Source organism: Simochromis diagramma, unplaced genomic scaffold, assembly GCF_900408965.1.
Source record: "Simochromis diagramma unplaced genomic scaffold, fSimDia1.1 OVJJ01000430.1, whole genome shotgun sequence".
In the NCBI taxonomy this organism is placed as follows: domain Eukaryota; kingdom Metazoa; phylum Chordata; class Actinopteri; order Cichliformes; family Cichlidae; genus Simochromis; species Simochromis diagramma.
Window position 1 is genome coordinate 1,354,484 of NW_024387258.1, and position 20,706 is coordinate 1,375,189.

Genomic DNA, 20,706 nt, shown 5'->3' on the forward strand with positions numbered 1-20,706 from the left:
ATACTTCTAACCATGGCTGCAGTGCAGTTGCATAAATTACCTGAGCTTTGGTTCTTGCTGCTGAGATAGCTTTGAAGCTCTGAAAGGTCACCTATCAGTAATTATTATTGAATTAGTTTATAACACACAGTGTGGCCTTCTAAGAAAAAAAGACTTGCACACACAAAATTATCTAACATCATTAGCAGCACATGTTCATCATTTCATTAGCAAGACACCCATTTGGTTGGACAAATATAAAAACAAAACATTAAAGGCAAGTTGTCAAAAATGAAATCTTAGCATAAAGGAATTCGTTAGTTGATTTGGGATCAAAAATTGTATTTTCACGTGTTTAAATGGGACATGTTTTGGCCGGAAGATAAATTGTGGCGGATTTTGCATGGCTCAGCCATTTTAAGCTTATTTAAGGAAATGAGACAACAATTCTAAAATGAAAATAAAAAATTATATCTACTAGCAAATATGGGGTTTTATTCGTTCAGCACAGCCAAAATAGCACAAAAATTAAAACTTGGAATGTCACAAAATGTGCCCAGAATCATATAAGAGTTAAAGATGCATTTAAAATAGGTTCTCTTTGACAGCCATAATCGTAGAGCAAAACTGCTTTACAAAAAAAAAAAAAAAAAATAGCAACTCTGGGAGTGAATGGTAAATGGACTATAAAGCACTTTTCTATTCTATCTGTGCACTCAAAGCGCTTTATAAAAGCTGGGACAATTCCTGAGTCAGATCATTCTGTATCCAACATTTAGACCCTGATGGATGCATCTGTGAACAACTTTGGTATCTTTCAAACAAACTGGATCAGCCAGGGACCAAAACACCAAAACTTCCTGAGGTACATCCACCCCAGTGTGACATTAAAATGGCCTTCTGAGAATGCACTTGAAAGTCCTCTGCTGCCACCCTATGGTATAGCTTCAGAAACAATTTGACATGTTTTTTACTTAATGACATGATAATGGTAAGACATGGTAATATTTTTTAAAGACTGAGCACTAAATGTAACACTGTCAATGAAATAGCATTTGTACCTAGAAATATAAAACAATTAGTGAAACACAAAATGTAAATACAGATAAAGGGATGGATATTTATAATATTGACAATAATATTTTTATATGTGCAATAGCAGGAACTGGAAGTGCACACCACATCAGCAAACAAACAAAATCACTGAAACTAGTGATCCTCATGATTTACTGCATTGTGACAGGTGTGATTTCTGGTAACAGCTCTCTACTTGCGCTAGGAGCTTTAAGAGTGAAGAAGGGTTATATGGGAAGAGCTTCTTTGTGTGCAGCCTCGTTACCACCTCTCTAAGCTGTGACAAACAATGGGCTGCTCTGACTGATATTTCACCTGTAAGCTGCCATGACAGAGATGCCATGTTTGCGCGTGATGTTTCTTCACTCTGCAACACTGGCTGTAATAATCCTTCCGGTCTTGGACTCAGTAAAGCTGTTGACTTATATCGTTTCCCATTCAAGGCACAGACAGATTCCACTGTATTCTCAGAATCAGACTCATCAGAAGTATCATACTCTACAAGGCGAAGCTCTGAAGCCATACCTAGCCTTCCAGCTGGTGGAATAACACAGGAACCAGATTCTACTTTATCTGGCTCTCCTTTACATTTCAATGTTGACCTATCGGCGCCTAACTTCTTCTGCTGTGAAAGACAACAGTCTGACATAGTGATACGTCCACATGCTGCAGCGAAGCCCTGCCAATCATCTCGGAGGCATTTCAAGTACTGCACAAAGTACTCCAGAAAGCAGGTTTCAGCTGAGATCAGAAAGTCTAGGAGGATGCTATAGTCAAAGGACATGCTCTGAAGCAGAAGCACAAAGTGACAGTGAGGGTTAAAGCCAGATGCACAGGCCGTCTCCAGCACTGCAAATTCATCCATCCCAGACATCAGTCTAAAAATGAGAGAAAAATCTAATTAGAACACATCACGTAAACACTACCAGCTTATTTGAATTTTTCTCTTCTGGTAAAGTGAAAGACAGTGAAGTATCAGTAAACAGTGACAGAAACACACACATGTATATTTTAAATCTGAATACTTTTACATGTGTAGAAGTTATCTTTAAGCATCTTTAAAGATGGTAAACTAACACCAGGACCTCTTTACCATTATAGTTTTTATATCATACCCAAATCTGGTATCTGTTTTACCTGTAATGAAGAAATATGTAGAGCAGAGCTTTAGCTGCCTCCATCATGTCATCATCCTGTTCTCCAAACAGCATGCTGATCCAGCAGCAGAGATGAGTGACCTCTCTCTGTTTGAACCTGTACTGTCTCAGGAAGCCCCACAGACTCTGCAGGTATGCATGAACCTCTGTTGCAGTCTTCACTTCTGTGTTAAGAAGATAATCATACGCCTAAGTCAAAGCAGAAAGGATGTAAAGGCTTTTAAGATCATTGGTAAACTTTCTGGGTGAAACCTGGCCTGTTTAGAGAAAGCGATTAAAGGTAAAGACCCGACAATAATACAAAGAAAACTGCAGCAATCAAACAACCTCCTTTGAGTAAACATTTGGCGACAGTGGAATGGAAAAACGAAACTCTTTTCAAAGGACGAAACCTCCGTCAGAAACTCCGTCAGGGAGGAGCAGCCATCTGCCGCATAACCAGGTGGGGGTGATGGCAGAGAGCCAGGACAAAAACCATTTTATTTATTGATATCCATTGTCCACCTGGCACTTCGAGCTTCTCTCTAATTTATCACACTCAGTTCAGATAAAATAATTACTGTGGATGACTTAAACATAGATGCAGCTTCAACTCTGCATTTAATCTGTTATTAAACGGCTTCTCTCCAAATGTAAAAGGACCCACCCACCACTTCAATCACACTCTGGAGCTTGTTCTGACATGTGGCATAGAAACTGAACATTTAACAGTTTTTCCTGAAAACCCTCTTTTGACTGATCATTTCTTAATAACTTTAGATTTACAATCATTGGCTACACAACATTTGAAATATCAAATGCTTTTAAAAATAAATGTCATTTTCAAAGCATTTGTCATCCAGATTTTTGTCTTTGATTTGACTGGTCAGGGGAGAGACCAGACACTGAGTGAAAACATTCAACATTTTTCTCATTGTTTTTCCACTGAATGTGCTGCTGAGATTTCTGGGTGAGGAAAAAAACCCAGTACTATCACGGTTATCAAAAAGAAGAGCTTCAAATGATTTGTTTTTAATTTAATTGGTTTAAAGTTCAGCAACATCTTTAATTGTACTCATGCAAAAATGATAGATCATCAACCATGCTGGTATTTCTTTTTAATTCTCACCTGATCCTGCAGCTGTTTGGATGCAAAGCTCTATGGACTTGAGAATAATGAGGCTGACAGCTCTCAGCATCATGCAATCCCAGTTCTGAATCTGATCTCCCAGAATGTGCCTGGTTCCTCCAAAGAAAGCGCCAGACTGCATTTGAATACTCAGTAACCAATTGTCAGAAGCTGCTTTTAACACAGTCCGAGCTAGAATGCTCATATCAGAGCTCCAGTTTCCACACGTCCTCCCTGACGCCACATCGCCTGAAATCCAGTCCTCTCCAGCCTTCTGGAGGACTGCTCTCTTTAGAAGAAGCAGCACTCTCTTTTTAACATAATACTCTGAGGAGCAGCAGATGTTTAGGAGGGCCAACGAGTGAAGGTGGGTTACTCTCTGACTCTTCAAACGGACACCAGCTCCACATACCAAACTAGAAGAAGTCAGCACCTCAAGCAGGTCTAGCAGTAGACATAATGATGTTCCCCAGTGTGAGCTTCTGGTAAAATCCACTGAATGCTGTGACATGTGTTTCTTCTCTTCAGGGAGCAGTTTTGAACATAGAACACTTAGAGTGAGGTCAAAACCTACCAGAAGTGTCATGAGCTCTAATGGAAGGAAAAAAAGGCATTCAAAATGTGAGACTAGACAAAATCAACCATCATCCTGTAAGCATCATATCTGCCCATATCTTACCCCAAGGAGTTAGCCTAGCTACAGAACAAATGATTTCAATAAACTCATCTTTAAGTAAATTCATTTAGATGTTCAAAATCTTAAAATGTTCTGGCTGCAGTTTCTACAATTTTCTGTATTTTTGTTACCATTATAGCCTAGATATCGTGGATTTTGGACTCCTTGAAAATTACTAACACCGTTTACCTCGATGAGCTCCTTTAAGAAGTTTTTTGGAGACTTCAGTCAGTGACCACAAACAGGCATCTAATTCAGCACCAGGCCACGGGTTCTGAAATGCTTGTTCACATTTCCTCTGCCAGGCAGGACTGATAAGTCCCTAAGAAATTTAAGCATACAAGCACTCAAATTCAATTTTAAACTGTCAAATCATAACAACAGTCGCTTCAAGGTGCTCAATACTGAAAGGTAAAGACACTAAAATTTTACAGAGAAACCCTAACAGATAACCTCCTATGAGTAAGGACTTGGCAACAGTGGGGAGGAAAAACTCCCTTTCAACCTTCATTTTAAAAGAGAGTTCCTTTCCACTGTTGTCCAAACCAGGTCGCAGCAGCCATCTGCCATGACCAGTCGGGCGGGGGACCAGATAAAAGACATGCTGTGAAAGAGCTGTTGATGGTGAGTAAAAAAGGGTAAGAGAAGGAGAAACGCTCAGTGCATCTTGAGAGGACCCCAGCAGCCTAAGTCTACTGCTAAGTCCTACTAAGTGTGGATTCAAGGTCACACGATTCAGCCATAGCTGTAAGCTTTCAGAAAAAGGAAAGTCCTAAGCCTAATCTTAAAAGTAGAAAGGGTCTCTGTCTCCCAAATCCAAGCTGGAAGCTGGGTCCACAGACAAGGTGCCTGATACCTGAAGGTTCTGCCTCCCTACTTTTAAATATCCCAGTAACCACAAGCAAATCTGCAATCTGAGAGCAAAGTGCTCCATTGGGGTGATATGGTACTATACATCTTCCTGATGGCCACAATAAATGATGTGGCTCTTTGTTGTTTCACCCTGGATAGTGCTTCTGACACTTGGTCTCCTTCCCTCCGCTCAGCGTACAGTCTCAGAGGGCTAGATTTGGGGTGAGACCCTACATGCATAAGTAAGAAGCTTCGTTGTCTTGATGTCAGTGGATTTGATCTCCTCCTTTGGGTGTAGGTGGCGACTGCCTTGATCTTGTTCTTCCCATTCACCTACTTCTCAGGACCTGCCTTACTCGCTGGGTTGTTGTAGCTTTCCTAGTAGCCTTTTCATGGTTCCCAATTGGCTATTTTCAGTGTGTTGCCTTCTGATAGACCTTAGAGGATTGCAGTAACTACCTTTCCTCTCTTTTTTTACTATTAGGGTTCTGCTCATCTTGTGTAGCTCTATGAATTCCAGGTTCCATGTGTGAGGTTTTGAGTCATAGGCTTTCTTGCAAGTCCAGGTGGTGCACAGGTTGGCCAGTCTGGTCTTAGTCTTACAACCTACCAGTTGCTGAAGTTTTACCCTAGAACCTTCTGGCGTCTCCTTTTACGTTACTTTAAACTTTGCTTTTTTTCACCATTCTTAACATTACACACAATGAACAGTGTTGCATATTTTTTAATAGTATGTGATTTACAGTAGGTAGGCTAAAGCGCTTCGGTCATCTCAGAGACGGAAACAAAAAGTCGTTGCTGAAGACGAATCCCCAAAGAATGACTACTTACAGATTTGCAGATAAGGTAAAAAACACAGTTTGATGCTGTCTTTGCAGCCAGATGTGAGATAATGTGGTCCTCGGCTTGGAACCGCTTTACCTATGGAAAAGGTAATTAAATCAATTATTAAGATAACTTTACGTCTTTACTCCCTGAGCAGTGGTAGCACTTACAAGGTGCGTGATGAGATCCATGTCTTCAAGCAATACTTTTAGGACCTCCGCATAATAAAACCTAACGTCTGGATGCAGCCCCTGAGACGTCAGATTGGAAGAAACCCTCTCGAGGAAAGACATGCACATGCAAGTCAGCTCCGCACTGTTTTCACCGCAATACTCTGAGGGGGAACCTTCTCTGCCTTTCCCGTGGACAGGTCCACAAAAGCCGGAATATATTACGCTCGCTACATCGGCAGCATTTTGGGGGGGATACGATCCCGCAAGAAAGCATCTGTACGCTTCTGTCAAACAGTTAAAAAGTCCTGTCATTACGTACAGGTCTTCGTCTTTACAACTCATATTGCCCTCCATTGCGCTGCTACTTCCGCGTGGATCTCCCACGTGATATACACGGAAGTACCCCTACAAAATACGTGAAGCATTACCAAAATAAAACAAAAAAGTCTAATAAATGAAAATACAACTTTATATTGTTGTTGTTGTTTTTACATTGTGGGAAATATATAATAGTGAATATAATACTAGCACTTTATTTACTACAACGACCATGGATTTATATAATGTGTCTAGTTTCAGAAAGTTCATTCTGTCAAACTGGACGTTTTCTGTAGGAGAAAGGTTTCTTCATCCAAACCACTCCTTTAATCTCAGCTGACTGCAGAATACTGATGGAAACTAGCTCCACTGACTAACAATGGGCCGTGAGGTTAGTTTTATGATCATTAATCTGCAAATTGATTAATCAGAATAGCATCATCATATATGCACGTTTCCTTGCCTTTCTGATTTATTTTAAATTAATTGCATCCTAAAATACAGTTTCATGCGTCTGCTTTGCAAATGGAAGTTCTTGACGTGCTGTGGAAATTATACTTATATTGTGAAAGTCTGCAGACGGAAGTGTTATTGTTTTTGCTGATGGAGTCACGCTGGTGAAGCTCTTCGCAGACACTCTTTGACTAAGTCTTAGTGTTGAACAGTTAGATTATTCTTGTCATTACCTACAAAGATATGGATAAAAGTTTGACACTAGCTTCTTTGTTTGGTATTGTATTTGTGCTGAAAGTAACGGAATAATGCAGCTTTGACAACTTCAGTCGTTCCGTATACCTGAAAGCTGATTGGCTCAGTTACACGTCGGTTCAGCGTCTGATAAGTAAGTCTTTGTTTTATAGAGCTGCTGTTTTGTCAATAAAGGCGTAGAATTCCTTTTAATATCCACACACGCTGTGTTTGGGGGTTTATTTCTACCCAATTATAATAGTGTAAAAAGTCAAATGAAGCCAAATAAAATTAAAAACGAGCGAATGAGTTTGTTAGCTTTCTGGCTAACTAGCTTCAGCTAACCTTCTAAGAACGTACAGCCGTAAACCATGGGTTATTCTAAAAGGATCTACTTTCGTTACACTTTCTGGGGTGGTGGAAATGAGCTATCTTCACCGCCGAGCTTTTGTAAGTTATATCTGTATACTTGTGCGTGCTTTGTATTATTGGTCATGTTAGCAAATAAAGCCACGGTGTTGTCTATTGTTTATCATAAACGAGTTAAACTAACGAGCCAAACTTTTAAGGTAATGACAGATAGTTACGTTTTCATTCATTTGCAAAGTTTTCCCAGGTTGGCTAAAAAATAGTGTAATTAGCAAGTTTACCTTTGGGTAGTGTATATGCATATCATTATTTTTTTGTATTTAACTCTGGTTATTACTATTGTTTGGCTGTTGTGGTTTTCAGCAATAAATGGGGTGTATCCATAATCAATTGACTCTGCCCGTTAGTGTTCACAATACTCTTCATTGCCTCTAATCTCTTTTTGATGACTGTGTTTGTGTGCCACAGGGAAACACATTCTCAGTTCTTCACAGTGTGCACCAGTACATCTGCAAAGCAGCTCTGATATGACTAAAAGAAGCCTCTCTCTTCAGCTGGTCAAAAGGTACATTTTAATATCTAAAACATTAGCTTTTGTTTCTTTTCTTTTAACATCAACATAATTTCTCGCAACAAGGAAGCCAAAAAAACTTGCTAGACCTCTTCATCAAGTAATGGTTAAGCCTTTGTTAGCTGAAGCAAAAAAGTGACTGTCTCTGAAATTCCACTGTTGTGCCTGAACATACGTCAAACATGTACATTTTCAGATAACTTCATTTATAATTACATTTTTGGGGGGAATATATACAACTTTTATAGTTTTGCCTCTATATTATTTAAATTCCAAGTTTTCTGCTTTTTATTCAGTAAGACTGAATTAAAGAAAAATTAATAAATTATAGTTTTTACTCCTAAGTTCTGAATGTCGTGGAGTAAAGATTTGTTTGCTGCTTTATAAATTATTTGTGCAATTCTGAGATCAACCAAATTTTCAAACTGAATTCAATGATTGTTTTCTCACAACAGCAATAATGACTTGTTAATAATTTAATAAAAAAATGATTTGATGGTCTTTTGAAGTGTAGCTCAGGTGGTAGAGCACCTGCTAATCAGAAGGTTGGTAGTTCAATCCTCATCTCTCCAGTCTGCGTGCCAAATATCCTTGGGCAAGATGCATCCGTCAGTGAATGCGTGTGAATGTTAGATAGGAAGCTTAGATGGAAACAGTATAGTATGCTTGTGTGAATGAGGCAAGTTTTGTAAAGCATTTTGAGTGCTCAGAGTAGAAAAGCGCCATATAAGAACCAGTCCGTTTACCATCTATACTCCACCAGTCTGGATTTTAAGTCAAATGTGTTCAAGTGCAGACTTTGAGCTTTAAGTCAATGTTTTTTCAGAGTTTGGATTAACTGCTGAGAAATTTAGGGTGATGGAGGGGCTGGAGCCTATCCCAGCTGCAGTACAGTAAGAAGCGGCTTACACCCTTTTCTTGTAGTCCCCTGTTTTTAGATGCTCAAAGTTAACTGGACAGTTGACTCCAAAGCAGTTTCATTGCCACACGAGGCTTGTTTCCTTGCTCTGTCATCACAAATGAAGCAGATGCCAGAAGTTGACTCATAGAGCTGATTTTGTATTTGTAGTTTTGCATTTTTGAATAGAAGTCTCAGACAGATGGCAGTGCATACAAGGTACACCATCACTAGGCTGGGAAAAAACCCACAATAAACCAGAGAGAGATGGTAAGAGATTTGGCAGTGGCCAGATTAACAATGTGGTACATCCTTAAAAACAATTAGTGCACTAGCCAGCCAACACCGAAAGACCATAGCAGACAACTAATGTGCCAGAGTTATTTCTGTAACAACATTGTTCACAATATTTCATCAAAAACACTCTACAGGTGTATCAGTGTCGATATCTAGAATTTGGAGACCCCATCAATGTGCACTGTATCAATACACATCATCAGTGTTAATACAGAACAATTTGCAGACTACTAGTTACACTCAAGAACAAGAAGATCACATTAAACTTTGTCAGAATCAGCTGGAAAGAAGCTGTAGTTCTGAAAAAACAATTTTTAGACTCATAAAACAAAGATTAACTTTAACCAGAGCGACGGGGAAAGTATTGAGAAGCAGAAAAGCAGCTCAAGATCAGATGGGCTCCTTTCCCATTAGTACCTGCTCGGTTTGATTCGCCACGACTCGAATTGGATTAACTGGTTTTCCATTATAATCGAGTACCACCTAATGTGTGTTTTCATTGTCATAGCAACGCGTCCAAGTGTCCTGTGACGTAATTAATATGCAACACAAACACTACAACAAAGGTGGGTGTCGAGGCAAGAATACACCTCCTGCTCGGTCTGTCGCTTTTCGGCAGACTCTGGGACCACGGCATTGTTTTTTCAGGCAGAGCGGTGTAGAGATTTTTGAAGGGGTGGGTACTGGAAGGTAAAAAGGGGCACATGGGACCAGGGTGAATAACAACAACCCACATTCTTCAAAAATCTAATATGGATTCACATCATTTTATATCACTGTTATCAGGCGGGGACAAGGCAAAGCAAAGGTAGCCTATTTCTTACCTGATGGGTACAATGTTGCTGTTGAGGTGTTGCTGCTGCTGCTGATAGCGCTGGAGGGCAGGGCTGTGTTGATCTGACACTGTAGACATTTAAAAAGTCTGTAGGAGAGCTGGTAGCTGATTAAACAAGTGTTGTGAGATAATAATGAAATGCAAAGATTGGTGACAGCGCTTGGAACCATAAGGCAACAGATTACAAAAGCTGTGGGAAATAAACCAGGCTCTGCCTCTGAATCACTCTTTGCCTCTCTTCCTCCTTGCATTGCCTCATCTCACCTATCCCTGTCCGCTTGCTGTCCTTCTGAGAACAAGGCACAACTTGCTATTGCATTTAAGGCAAGGCAAGTTTATTTGTATAGCACAATTCAACAACAAGGTGATTCAAAGTGCTTTACAGGGACATTAGAAACAAAAACAAATAAAAAGCATGATTTAAAATTGATTAAAACAAGCAAACAAACAAAAAAGTATATAAAATCAAAACAGATAAAATCAGTATTAATAAATAAATAAATTTAACTATCCACACTTAACAAATCCCATGATGCTTTGAGTATTTCTTCTTCATGTGTTAATAGACCTCTCTGCTTTGAGTCATCCTGTCTTCCTTCCATCTCCCTAACCGGTTACGGCAGATGGCCCCGCCCCTCCCAGAGCCTGGTTCTGCCGGAGGGTTCTTCCTGTTAAAAAAAAGAGTTTTTCCTTCCGCACTCATGTGGTTGGAAAAAACATTTGATTCTGGAGGTTATTTAAACATATCATGAGATATAGATATTAGATTTTCCTTATCGCTCAGCCCTCGATCAAATAATGAGCTTCCTCAAATATTTGAGGAAGCTCATTATTAATGTTAACGCTTAAAAACTCCTGAACATCATTAGTACACCATTTCAGTATTATTTTGATTCCTATTCTTATGCTTAAAATGCCTTAACATTTTGATTTTGATTTTTTTTTAAGATATTTTTTTAATGCACCACCTGTGTGTGCTTGATTTGTGTGTTTTGTCAGCCATTTATGTCCATTCAAGTCTGTCAGATCTACAATGAACTGCTTAAATTGTAGATCTTTGTTGCACTGAGGCGGCAGGCAGACACTGTACTGTAATGTATGAATGAGTTTATTTTCACCATTAAAATATCCTCAGACAGGTCAGATACAGTCCCAATCAAACGTTTAAGACCACTTGAAGTGTGAAGTTGCCCCCCCACCTTCTTCAAATCCAACAGAAGTGGTGTCAAATGTTTGCGCTACGTTTGTGCTGCTAAATGTTTTGTTTGTGCCGCTAATATCTTTAAAATGATAGCATTTAACAAACTAACACTTTAGCAGCACAAACGTAGTGCAAACATTTGACACCACTTCTGTTGGATTTGAAGAAGGTGGGGGGGCAACTTCACTCACATACTTGAAAAAGGGCAAAAAATCATATTTTTCATGGTTGGATATTAACAGGGTTCCAAGTTGAGCTTCAGCATGCAACAAGAAGAAATGGGAGCGAGACCAAAAAAATTTTGATCATGCAATTTATTGAAAACGACACTTAACCTGACACAGACTCTTAGGCCGCTTCCATCATCAAGTTATGCGTTACTACTTTTTCAATTTTAGTGTTGTCTTTTCAGATTAAAAGCCACGGCCATAAGTCTGAACTTAATTTCAGTCATGCTTAATGTACCATCTGAATCTGAATATATTTACTGATTTTTATTTATTTATTTTAAACAGAGCTTAGGTACAGATGAAAATTACCATTCCGAAATGTGACAGGATGTTGAACCACCACTGCAGAAGGAACCCTGAGCTTCATGAAGAGCTGCAGATCCAGGCTGCAGTGGCAGCAGGGGATGTATACACTGTTAGGAGAATGCTGGAGCAAGGATACTCGCCAAAGATCCGCGATGCCAATGGCTGGACACTGCTTCACTTCTCAGCAGCCAAGGGAAAAGAGAGATGTGTTCGAGTTTTCCTGGAGCATGGAGGTCAGACCCCCAACCCCACGACCTGAAAATGTTTTTGCTGTTAATGCTACAGGGCATTGTGTTACTAAAAAGTGGGCATTTATTCAGCTATGTTAGGTGAAATTTGAAAAGAAGTCACTTCTATAGCATTCAGATAAATATCCCTTAAACACTTAAAAAATGTTTAAGTGTCCCAAATCCCAAAAGTTCATTCTTTTCATCTGGACTTCTCGTTCTCAATGGGAGAAAAGTTTTTTCACTCACCCATGTCCAGATGAACAGAATCCACGTTTGGGATATTATTCATATGACTTAAGATTTATCCAGATACCATTTTGTCACCCCAGAATATGATTATTATCGTGCATCTTCTGTTAGAATCAGAAAAACCATGGACATACACTCTGGAGATGACGGGCTAGCGCATCCAAATCAGATGACTGATTTAAGATAACATAGCAGCAGTGTGTCTCATACAGAGTCATGGTGTGCCCCAATTCAGGCCCCGCATCCTTCAAAAAACTACCTGGTCTGCATAGGCCAGGTGCTTTAAAGGCCAGAAGTGCAAGGCTGTTAAATGGGTTGGGTTGCCTAGCAACCATGCTTTTTCAAATGTTAGAAGTTGGCTGGGCAGTGTATATTTTGTAATGGGTGATAGGTCATATATAGAACTTAAAAAATAAAACAATTGGAAAAAACATGGCAGAAAATGCTGAAAAAGAAACCCACCACACTAATAAAATAATTAGAAAAGTGTCCAACAAAACATCAGTTTTCTGCACAACTCCATTGCACACGCTCACTCTCTCAACCTTTGCATTCCTGGGGCTGCTGTGATGCAGTGCTTCGGATTAATGTAATGACTCTTAATATCACTGAAAAGCGCAGAGTTGCTGCTTTCAAGAGCAGTTGCCATTTTTCAGATTGCCCACATCATTCAAGAGTTGCAGTAGTTTAAAGAAACGTTGCAAAAACTTGTCACCAGTGTAGCCCTAACCTGTTAGGGTTGAAGGGTTAAACCTTTCTAGCGGTCCTTTACAAAGAGAGAACAGCCTTTATATTCTCTCCTGTTCTCCTCTCCATCTCTCATCTGGCACCGGCGAGCTCTTTTTCCTCTTACACTGCTGAATTTGTCCTGGTGTATCATCAGGGGTGGAGAGAACAATCTCACCAGTTCTCCCTCAAAGACATCACACGTGATCTGCAGCAGTTGGTTCCTCACTCTGTCCTAACTCGTGCATAAAATGGACTGTTATAATTGGTCAGAATTAGCCTGTGAAAATAAATCTTACCTTTTTTATAAAGAAGGAAAACATTTATTTTCTTCATTTAATTATATATTTTTAAATTAATTAAAAATAAAACCTTATTAGGAATTGTGCTGGGCTTGTCTGTATTACTGTTTGACTGAATATTCATTAAGATGTGGCAATATCCAAATTGGCCAGCAGGGGTCACTGTGGAGATGGGTTTGATATTGTTTCAAAACCAGTACAATTCCAGCACAAATGCTTCAAATGTTTCAGTGTTTTACGAAGCTTCAGTTTGCCCATAACTAAACATTTAAATTGCTACATGAATAAGTCAGGTAAAACCCTGTTGCTACTTTTAAAAGTTGACTGTTTGGCCACTCCACTTAAGCCGTCTGCCATTATCTTTGAAAGATTTCCCATTGCCACCACCGCGCTATGACAGATTCAGCTTTTTGGGCAGTGAGGTATTGGTTCAGCTACTAGTTAGCTAACGTACACTAATGTAACCCTATTAGCTGCAACCCAACCAACCCTGTAATGTCACGTACTAAACATGTTCTCAAAACTTTGAACACTTATTTTCTAAATGCAACTTCACAGACTGTTAAATCTGTCAGTTTCTGAGAGCAGGGCTTCGTGTTTCATGTCCACTTAAAGTATAATAGTCTAGCAGGAATGCACTGTAAATACGAATTGATGAAAAATTCTTTCTAGCAGATTATTCTTGGACTGTACTATCTTGGCTTATCATAAATCCTATAATATGAAGCGTCTGCTGCATTTAACTCTTCTTTTCTTTTCACTCGTCTGTACAGCTGACCCCACAGTGAAGGACTTTATTGGTGGCTTCACCGCACTTCACTATGCAGCTATGCATGGCAGAGCACGCATTGCCCGACTGATGCTGGAGTCAGAGTTTCGAAGTGACATTATAAATGCAAAAAGTAACGATGGCTGGACGCCGCTGCATGTGGCTGCCCACTATGGTCGAGACTCATTCGTGCGGCTGCTGCTCGAGTTCAAGGCCGAGGTAGACCCTCTGAGCGACAAAGGAACCACGCCACTACAGCTTGCCATAATCCGCGAGCGCTCCAGCTGTGTACGGATCCTCCTTGACCACAGCGCTAACATTGACATTCAAAATGGCTTCCTGCTACGCTATGCTGTCATCAAAGGCAATCACTCATACTGCCGCATGTTCCTGCAGAGGGGAGCGGACACTAATCTTGGACGCCTTGAAGATGGCCAAACTCCCTTACATTTGTCAGCTCTAAGGGATGATGTGTTGTGTGCCCAGATGCTCTACACGTATGGAGCAGATACCAATACTAGGAATTACGAGGGCCAGACTCCGGTGGCTGTGTCTGTCAGCATGTCAGGGATTAGCCGGCCTTGTCTGGATTTCCTGCAGAAGGTCACAAGTGAGTAACACACTCTTTGTCATATAAGTCCGGTGGCATTGTGAAGAATATGCCAATGTTGTGTTTGTTGCATAAAGGAGGAAAAAGTAAATATTCTTAACTATGAAAGAAAATTAGGGGTGAAGGAAAGAAAATTGCTACAACATAGTATTGCAATATTCTGCCTGTTTCATTTTGTGCAACAAATATAGATATAGCATTCAGTATCAATATTTGGGATACCAAAATATTTCTTTATATCATTAAATAAAACAATGGGTTATCTCATGCAGCACCATCCTGAAGTTAGCTATGCAAACTTAGACTACCAGTCAAAAGTTTTAGAACACCCCAATTTTTCCAGTTATTGCAATTCAACTCATCCAGGTCCAATGAATAGCTTGCAATGGAACAAAAGTAAGTGGTGAACTGCCAGAGTTGTGGGTTGTTTGTTTGTTTTTCTTAAAGGAAAAAAAAGGTAAGGTTGAAAACCGACTCGACAGCACACAAAACATGTCAGCATGTTTTACACGACTAGATATGCAGATTTTGTTACTCTGGGTTTTTTTCTGAAGGCCCAAAATGACTATAGTACTGTGGTGAAATGGCTCATCAGTGTTGTATATACATTAATCAACTGGCTCATGGCACGTGCATTTAATCTCTGATTTATCTCCTTTTTATGGTTGTGCTCTAGTCTTGAGATCATTCTGGGCTCTGGAGTTGTGTGTTTGGGGTCAGTATATTTCAGCAACTTTGCACAGTCTCTGCCTTTCCCTTTTTACATACGTACAAGGGGGTGGGGTTACAGGAAAGGAGACACAAATTGTACTTAAATAATTTTAAGTAACAAATAAGTGATATTCAGAACAGTTTCATTAATTTTAAGTGGGTAGTGCATCATTTTATGGTAATTTTCCAGGAAAACCAACAATGTTTCCCCATCAGCTGATGTGATCAGTGCCATTTTATGCAATAAAAATGTTTTTCTTCCCAAGCGTATCCAGACAATTTACAACATAACAGCACGCTACATGCACATCATACCACAAACGTAGCTAAGTTTCTTACCGAAGCATGATCAGGAATCAGGAATCAAGTCTGGACCACGTTTTTTATTCAGAACTGCCTTTAGATTCAGCGAGGTTCCCAAAACATTCCTCAGTCATTGTTTCACCGTACTGACACAATAGCATTACACAGTTTCTGCAGACTTGTCCTCTGCAAATCCTTCTATTCCACCACACCACAGAGGGAGCTCTGTTGGACTTGGTGAAAGAACCAATTTGAGGTTATTTAATATTTGAAAACATCCAACACTAGGGCTGTTTGATACAACGATATATATGGATGACGATATAAAAACGTCTATCGTTTGTTTTGTGGTGTTGCAAAATAAACTGTTTACAGCAATATTTTTTCATGGTTCTGATCAGAATCAGAATCAGAATCAGAAAGGGGTTTATTGCCAAATGTTGAGCAGGTTTACAACATTAGGAAATTGCTGCGGTGCTTCAGTGCAAACATGGTGTCATAAATAACACTTAAATAGACATGGAAAAAATAAAAGTAGGGATAAGAATTAAAAGTGCTACGTGGAAAGATATGTGCATGAGATATACATGAGATATATACATGAGAGTAAGAATTAAGAGTGCTACGTAGAAAGATATATACATGAGTGCAGGTGGTGATCAGTGCCAAACATGAAATGATGCAGTGAACACAGCGTAGGGTCATGTGATAGTGGCGGGGACAGTCATATGGTTATTGTTCATGTGTCCAACAGCAGAGGGGAAGAAACTGTTCTTATGGCGAGAGGTTCTGGTGCAAATGGACCGGAGCCTCCTGCCTGAGGGGAGCAGGTCAAACAGACTGTGTCCAGGGTGAGAAGGGTCAGCTGAGATCCGAGCTGCACGCCCCAGTGTCCTGGAGGTGTACAGGTCCTGCAGAGATGGGAGTCTGCAGCCAATCACCTTCTCAGCAGAGCGCACAACACGCTGCAGTCTCTGTTTGTCCCTGATAGTGGCTCCAGCGTACCACACGGTGATGGAGGAGGTGAGGATGGACTCGATGATTGCAGTGTAGAACTGCATCATCGTCCGTGTTGGCAGGTTGAATTTCTTCAGCTGCCTCAGGAAGTACATCCTCTGCTGGGCTTTCTTGATGACGGAGGTGATGGTGGGCTCCCACTTCAGGTCCTGGGTGATGGTGGTACCCAGGAAGCGGAATGAGTCCACAGAGGTGATGGGGGTGTCAGACAGGATGATGGGGGGGAGTGGAGCTGTGTGCTTCCTGAAGTCCACAATAATCTCCACTGTCTTCTGGGCATTCAGCACCAGGTTGTTGTGGCTGCACCAGGACACCAGACGTTCAACCTCCCTCCTGTAGGCAGACTCGTCCCCGTCCGAGATGAGCCCAATAACGGTGGTGTCATCTGCAAACTTGATTAGCTTGACAGACTGGTGGGTGGAGGTGCAGCAGTTGGTGTACAGGGAGAAGAGCAGAGGAGAAAGAACACAGCCCTGAGGGGAGCCGGTGCTGATGGTCCGGGAGTCCGAGACATTCTTTCCCAGCCTCACATGCTGCTTCCTGTCCGTCAGGAAGTCAGTGATCCACCGGCAGATGGGATCAGGCACATTCATCTGGGAAAGCTTGCCTCGGAGATGGTCTGGAAGGATGGTGTTGAAGGCAGAGCTGAAGTCCACAAACAGGATCCTGGCGTAGGTTCCTGGGGAGTCCAGATGCTGCAGGATGAAGTGTAGGGCCATGTTGATGGCGTCGTCTACAGACCTGTTGGCTCTATATGCAAACTGCAGGGAGTCCAGGAGGGGGGCCGTGAGGGTCCTGAGATGGGAGAGAACTAGGCGCTCAAAGGACTTCATGACCACAGATGTCAGAGCCACGGGTCTGTAGTCATTTAGTCCAGTGATCCTAGGTTTCTTGGGGACAGGGATTATGGTGGAGGACTTGAAGCAGGCAGGCACATGACATGCCTGCAGTGAGGAGTTGAAAATGCCAGAAAACACTGGGGCCAGCTCGTTTGCACAGTGTCTGAGGGTGGCAGGAGACACGCCGTCTGGGCCGGGAGCTTTCCGAGCATTCAGGTTCTTAAACTGCTTCCTCACATCTGCTTCATGAATATGAAGAGTTGTGGTGGGAGGAGGTGGTGTGAGATCCTCTTTTGTGTGGGGTGAGGAGGCGGGTGTTGTAGGTGAACGGTTTGAAGGTGGTGATGGCTCTATGGAGGGGGGAGAGGTGGGGGAATTAGTGTCCAAAGTGTCTCTATTGTTGGGGTCGTTGGAGGTGTGAAGGCTGCCTGATGGCTCGTCAAAACGGCAGTAGAAGTCGTTAAGGGTGTTGGCCAAGAGCAAGTCATCAGTGGAGTGGGGGGTTTTAGGCTTGTAGTTGGTGATATTCCTAAAACCTTTCCACACAGAGGCTGATGTCACTGTAGGGGCTGTATTAATTCCTTAACGTTCTCTCTTTCTCTTATATTTAATATAACCACACTACAGACAGACAAGCACCTGTTTTTATGCGTTGTCATTAGCAACAACAACAGTAAAACCATCGCGTGTCCGCTTGTTTATGTTCCACATAAACCTTTCACAATAAAGCTCAAACTCTCCTGTTAAGACTTTCAAAATAAACTGAATCACGTGAAAGAGCAGATTATTTACGGATGAGAAGTAAAAAAAGAGCGGCCAGGTGCTAAAAAATAAACCTTAGACTCAAACGTTAGAACAGGCTTTTCCCCGCAGCACGCCGTGTAATAAATACTGACAAAGAAAACGGCGCCGTTACAACTTATGTCTAAAAATGTATCGTTTCATGCATCGGTTAAAACACTCGACTTCAGCTGGAAACACTTCACGCAAGTCGAGCTGCCCGAGATTCACAGAATTTACAGCAAATGTTAAATGTTTGTGATTTATATCGTTATCTTATATCGGGACATGAGGTTTTGGTCATATCGCACAGCCCTATCCAACACCAACAAGGTATTTTCACACCGAGAACTGCTAGCTTCTCTTTTTTTTGGGCCATTCTCTGTAAACCTGAGAGATGGTTGTGTGGCAGATGAACAACCATGCCATATTCAGAATTATTTGAATGACCTTTCTTCCCTATTCTAACCCTTTGTTTGAATCTGTCGGCTGTTTTGACCGTGTGTGAGGGGTATTTTTGGGGGGTTTTTTTGCAGAGGGTAGTGATTTCCAGAAAAAGAAAATTTGATAATATTATTAATATTATGTTATGTGCACCTTCACCCTGATTATCTAACTTTCCTCTCAATTTTATTGTTTTTATTTTATGTTTGGAATGCAGTAGGATGCAAACACTGCTGTGAGATAAAACAGAATTAAAACTTGAAGTGTTGCACTAATGGGGGCATGTGAGCACTGTCACTGTATTAATTGTTAAATAACGAGACCTCTACTCTTGCTAATAATTTTGCTCAGAGTTGATATTTCTTGCTCTGTTTCTGTCATGTTACTGGGAGTCAATGATAGTCATGTGTAGTCATTGTTTCTATTCTTCTTTCAGGACAACCTCGGACTCTACAAGATTTGTGTCGAATAAAAATCCGTCACTGTATTGGCCTTCAAAGCTTGAAATTCTTGGAGGATCTACCACTTGCAAAGGTTATGAAAGACTATTTAAAACACAAGTTTGACACTGTGTGAAGCAATAACACAAGAATAGGAGAGATGACAAATCTCTTAAGAGACTATGCAATCATCCTCATCTGAAAGGAAAGGTACAGAAACCAAGTGTGAACTTGTTCACAGGGCTTTTTCTTCACCTAGTTCTCAGTGCATTAAAACATTTTCCCCACTTTTATTCAACCTTTTTACAATAAGAAAAGTTGCCCAAGAATGGAAATGGATACACCTCAAGTTTGTTTTGTTTTTGTGGTTTTGTAGAAAAGAGAAACCTCATTTGACTGCAGAAAACATTCTTACTGCACTTAGGATTTTTACTCTTCATTTTCTTTTTGTAAATGTGCATGATGATATTCTCCATGGGTATACTCAAAGTGTATTGATTGTCATTTTGTTTCTCATTAAACCTTGTTTAAAACAAAGTGCTTCAATGATCATGATTATGATTTCAAAATTATAATAATTTCAAAAATGCTATGAATGCTAATTATAATTGTTAAAAAAGCAAACAACAAATTCTCCAGTGCGCTCCCTGATTTGTTTTACTGCACAATATTGAGCCTGAATCCAAAAGGCACTGCATTTACATTTCTGAATCACTACTTACAACAGGCCTGTCTCAGCTGTATTCCTCACATTGATGAAAGGTGTGTCCTTCTGTTTGAAAGGAGTAAGAAAAGATATGGAGCTTTAGGTGGGCAGGAAATATGGATTCTGTGTTCTAGCTAACAGCATCGTGTCAGTAGCCACCTGTAGAATACTACTATACAAACATGAAAACAAGTTGTAAATTATTCCAAACAATTAAACAAACTTTCATACCAGCTAGTTTTTTGTTTGCTTGTCCAACCAGATTGAGGTTCATTTTAAAATAAATTGAAAGGTTTCAAGCTTCTACTGGATGCTGTGACAAAAGCAGCAAGAATATGTTTTTATTACATTTAGTGCAGCATTGCTTTTTTGTCATGGACAACAATAGACTATGCAGACATATTTTGACTTTATTATGACACAACAATATACCCAGTTTAGAGTTTTGCAACCGAGGTTAACGCTTGAAACTCTGTCACTTAAAAGGTGGGCTCTCAGTTTCTGTGCCATATGTAGTTATTGAGCGTGTTTCAAATGTGATATTCATAGCATTACTGGTTTAATCAATCTGTTCTAGTGACAACATCCTGTCATTCCAGCATAAGTCACAGTTACATAACTGTTAATCATGGCTAGATTCAGACATCGTGTGTCTGGTAGAACCAGGTTACATTAAGATATTTGATGGCTTGTCAGAATTGGCAGTGTAACCACCTTTTCAAGTTGAGTTCTCTGCTGTTGTCATGTCTTTGTGTTGTCTGTATTTTATTCAGCAAATACAAAACTGTATCCTGCCCGACTCATTGCACACGAGCACTGAGAAAGGATGATCTCTGTTCTACATCGGGCAAAGTAAATATGCACAGACCAGTGTCTCAATCAGTGTAAATTAGAAGCAGGATTTATAAGACAAATGCTGTCTTTGTGATAAAACTCACGAGAGACCTACAAAGTCATAATCTGTTACTGTGACAGCATCCAGTTTTCTTTGTTACGTATTGACACAAATATGTAAAATTGAAAT

At 40.4% G+C, this 20,706-nt stretch overlaps 2 protein-coding genes across 2 annotated transcripts; one reads left to right on the forward strand and one right to left on the reverse strand.

Annotated features, from left to right (window-relative positions):
• Window positions 1-284: 284 nt before the first annotated feature.
• On the reverse strand, window positions 285-6,231 carry lins1 (lines homolog 1). The gene is made up of 6 exons (XM_040002185.1): window positions 5,842-6,231; window positions 5,678-5,767; window positions 4,184-4,316; window positions 3,319-3,909; window positions 2,191-2,374; window positions 285-1,931 (listed from the first exon to the last, which is right to left on the reverse strand). Exons 1-6 carry the CDS (start codon window positions 6,196-6,198, stop codon window positions 1,199-1,201), a joined length of 2,088 nt encoding a protein of 695 aa, XP_039858119.1. The 5' UTR covers window positions 6,199-6,231; the 3' UTR covers window positions 285-1,198.
• A 519-nt stretch (window positions 6,232-6,750) lies between these two features.
• Window positions 6,751-19,149, forward strand: asb7 (ankyrin repeat and SOCS box containing 7). The gene is made up of 5 exons (XM_040002203.1): window positions 6,751-7,003; window positions 7,687-7,783; window positions 11,536-11,789; window positions 13,837-14,442; window positions 18,973-19,149. The coding sequence occupies exons 3-5, from the start codon at window positions 11,549-11,551 to the stop codon at window positions 19,110-19,112; spliced, it is 987 nt and encodes a 328-aa protein (XP_039858137.1). The 5' UTR covers window positions 6,751-7,003; window positions 7,687-7,783; window positions 11,536-11,548; the 3' UTR covers window positions 19,113-19,149.
• Window positions 19,150-20,706: the final 1,557 nt, after the last annotated feature.

Bases quoted from the DNA above. Each gene is read 5' to 3' on its own strand.
- lins1 (XM_040002185.1), bottom strand. From the start codon at position 6,198: ATGGAGGGCAATATGAGTTGTAAAGACGAAGACCTGTACGTAATGACA. The intron at 5,768-5,841 runs GTAAGTGCTACC...CCTTTTCCATAG, and splicing joins TGGATCTCATCACGCACCTT to GTAAAGCGGTTCCAAGCCGA. The intron at 3,910-4,183 runs GTAAACGGTGTT...TCCTTCCATTAG, and splicing joins TCTTAAAGGAGCTCATCGAG to AGCTCATGACACTTCTGGTA.
- asb7 (XM_040002203.1), top strand. From the start codon at position 11,549: ATGAAAATTACCATTCCGAAATGTGACAGGATGTTGAACCACCACTGC. The intron at 11,790-13,836 runs GTCAGACCCCCA...TCGTCTGTACAG, and splicing joins AGTTTTCCTGGAGCATGGAG to CTGACCCCACAGTGAAGGAC. The intron at 14,443-18,972 runs GTGAGTAACACA...TTCTTCTTTCAG, and splicing joins TTTCCTGCAGAAGGTCACAA to GACAACCTCGGACTCTACAA.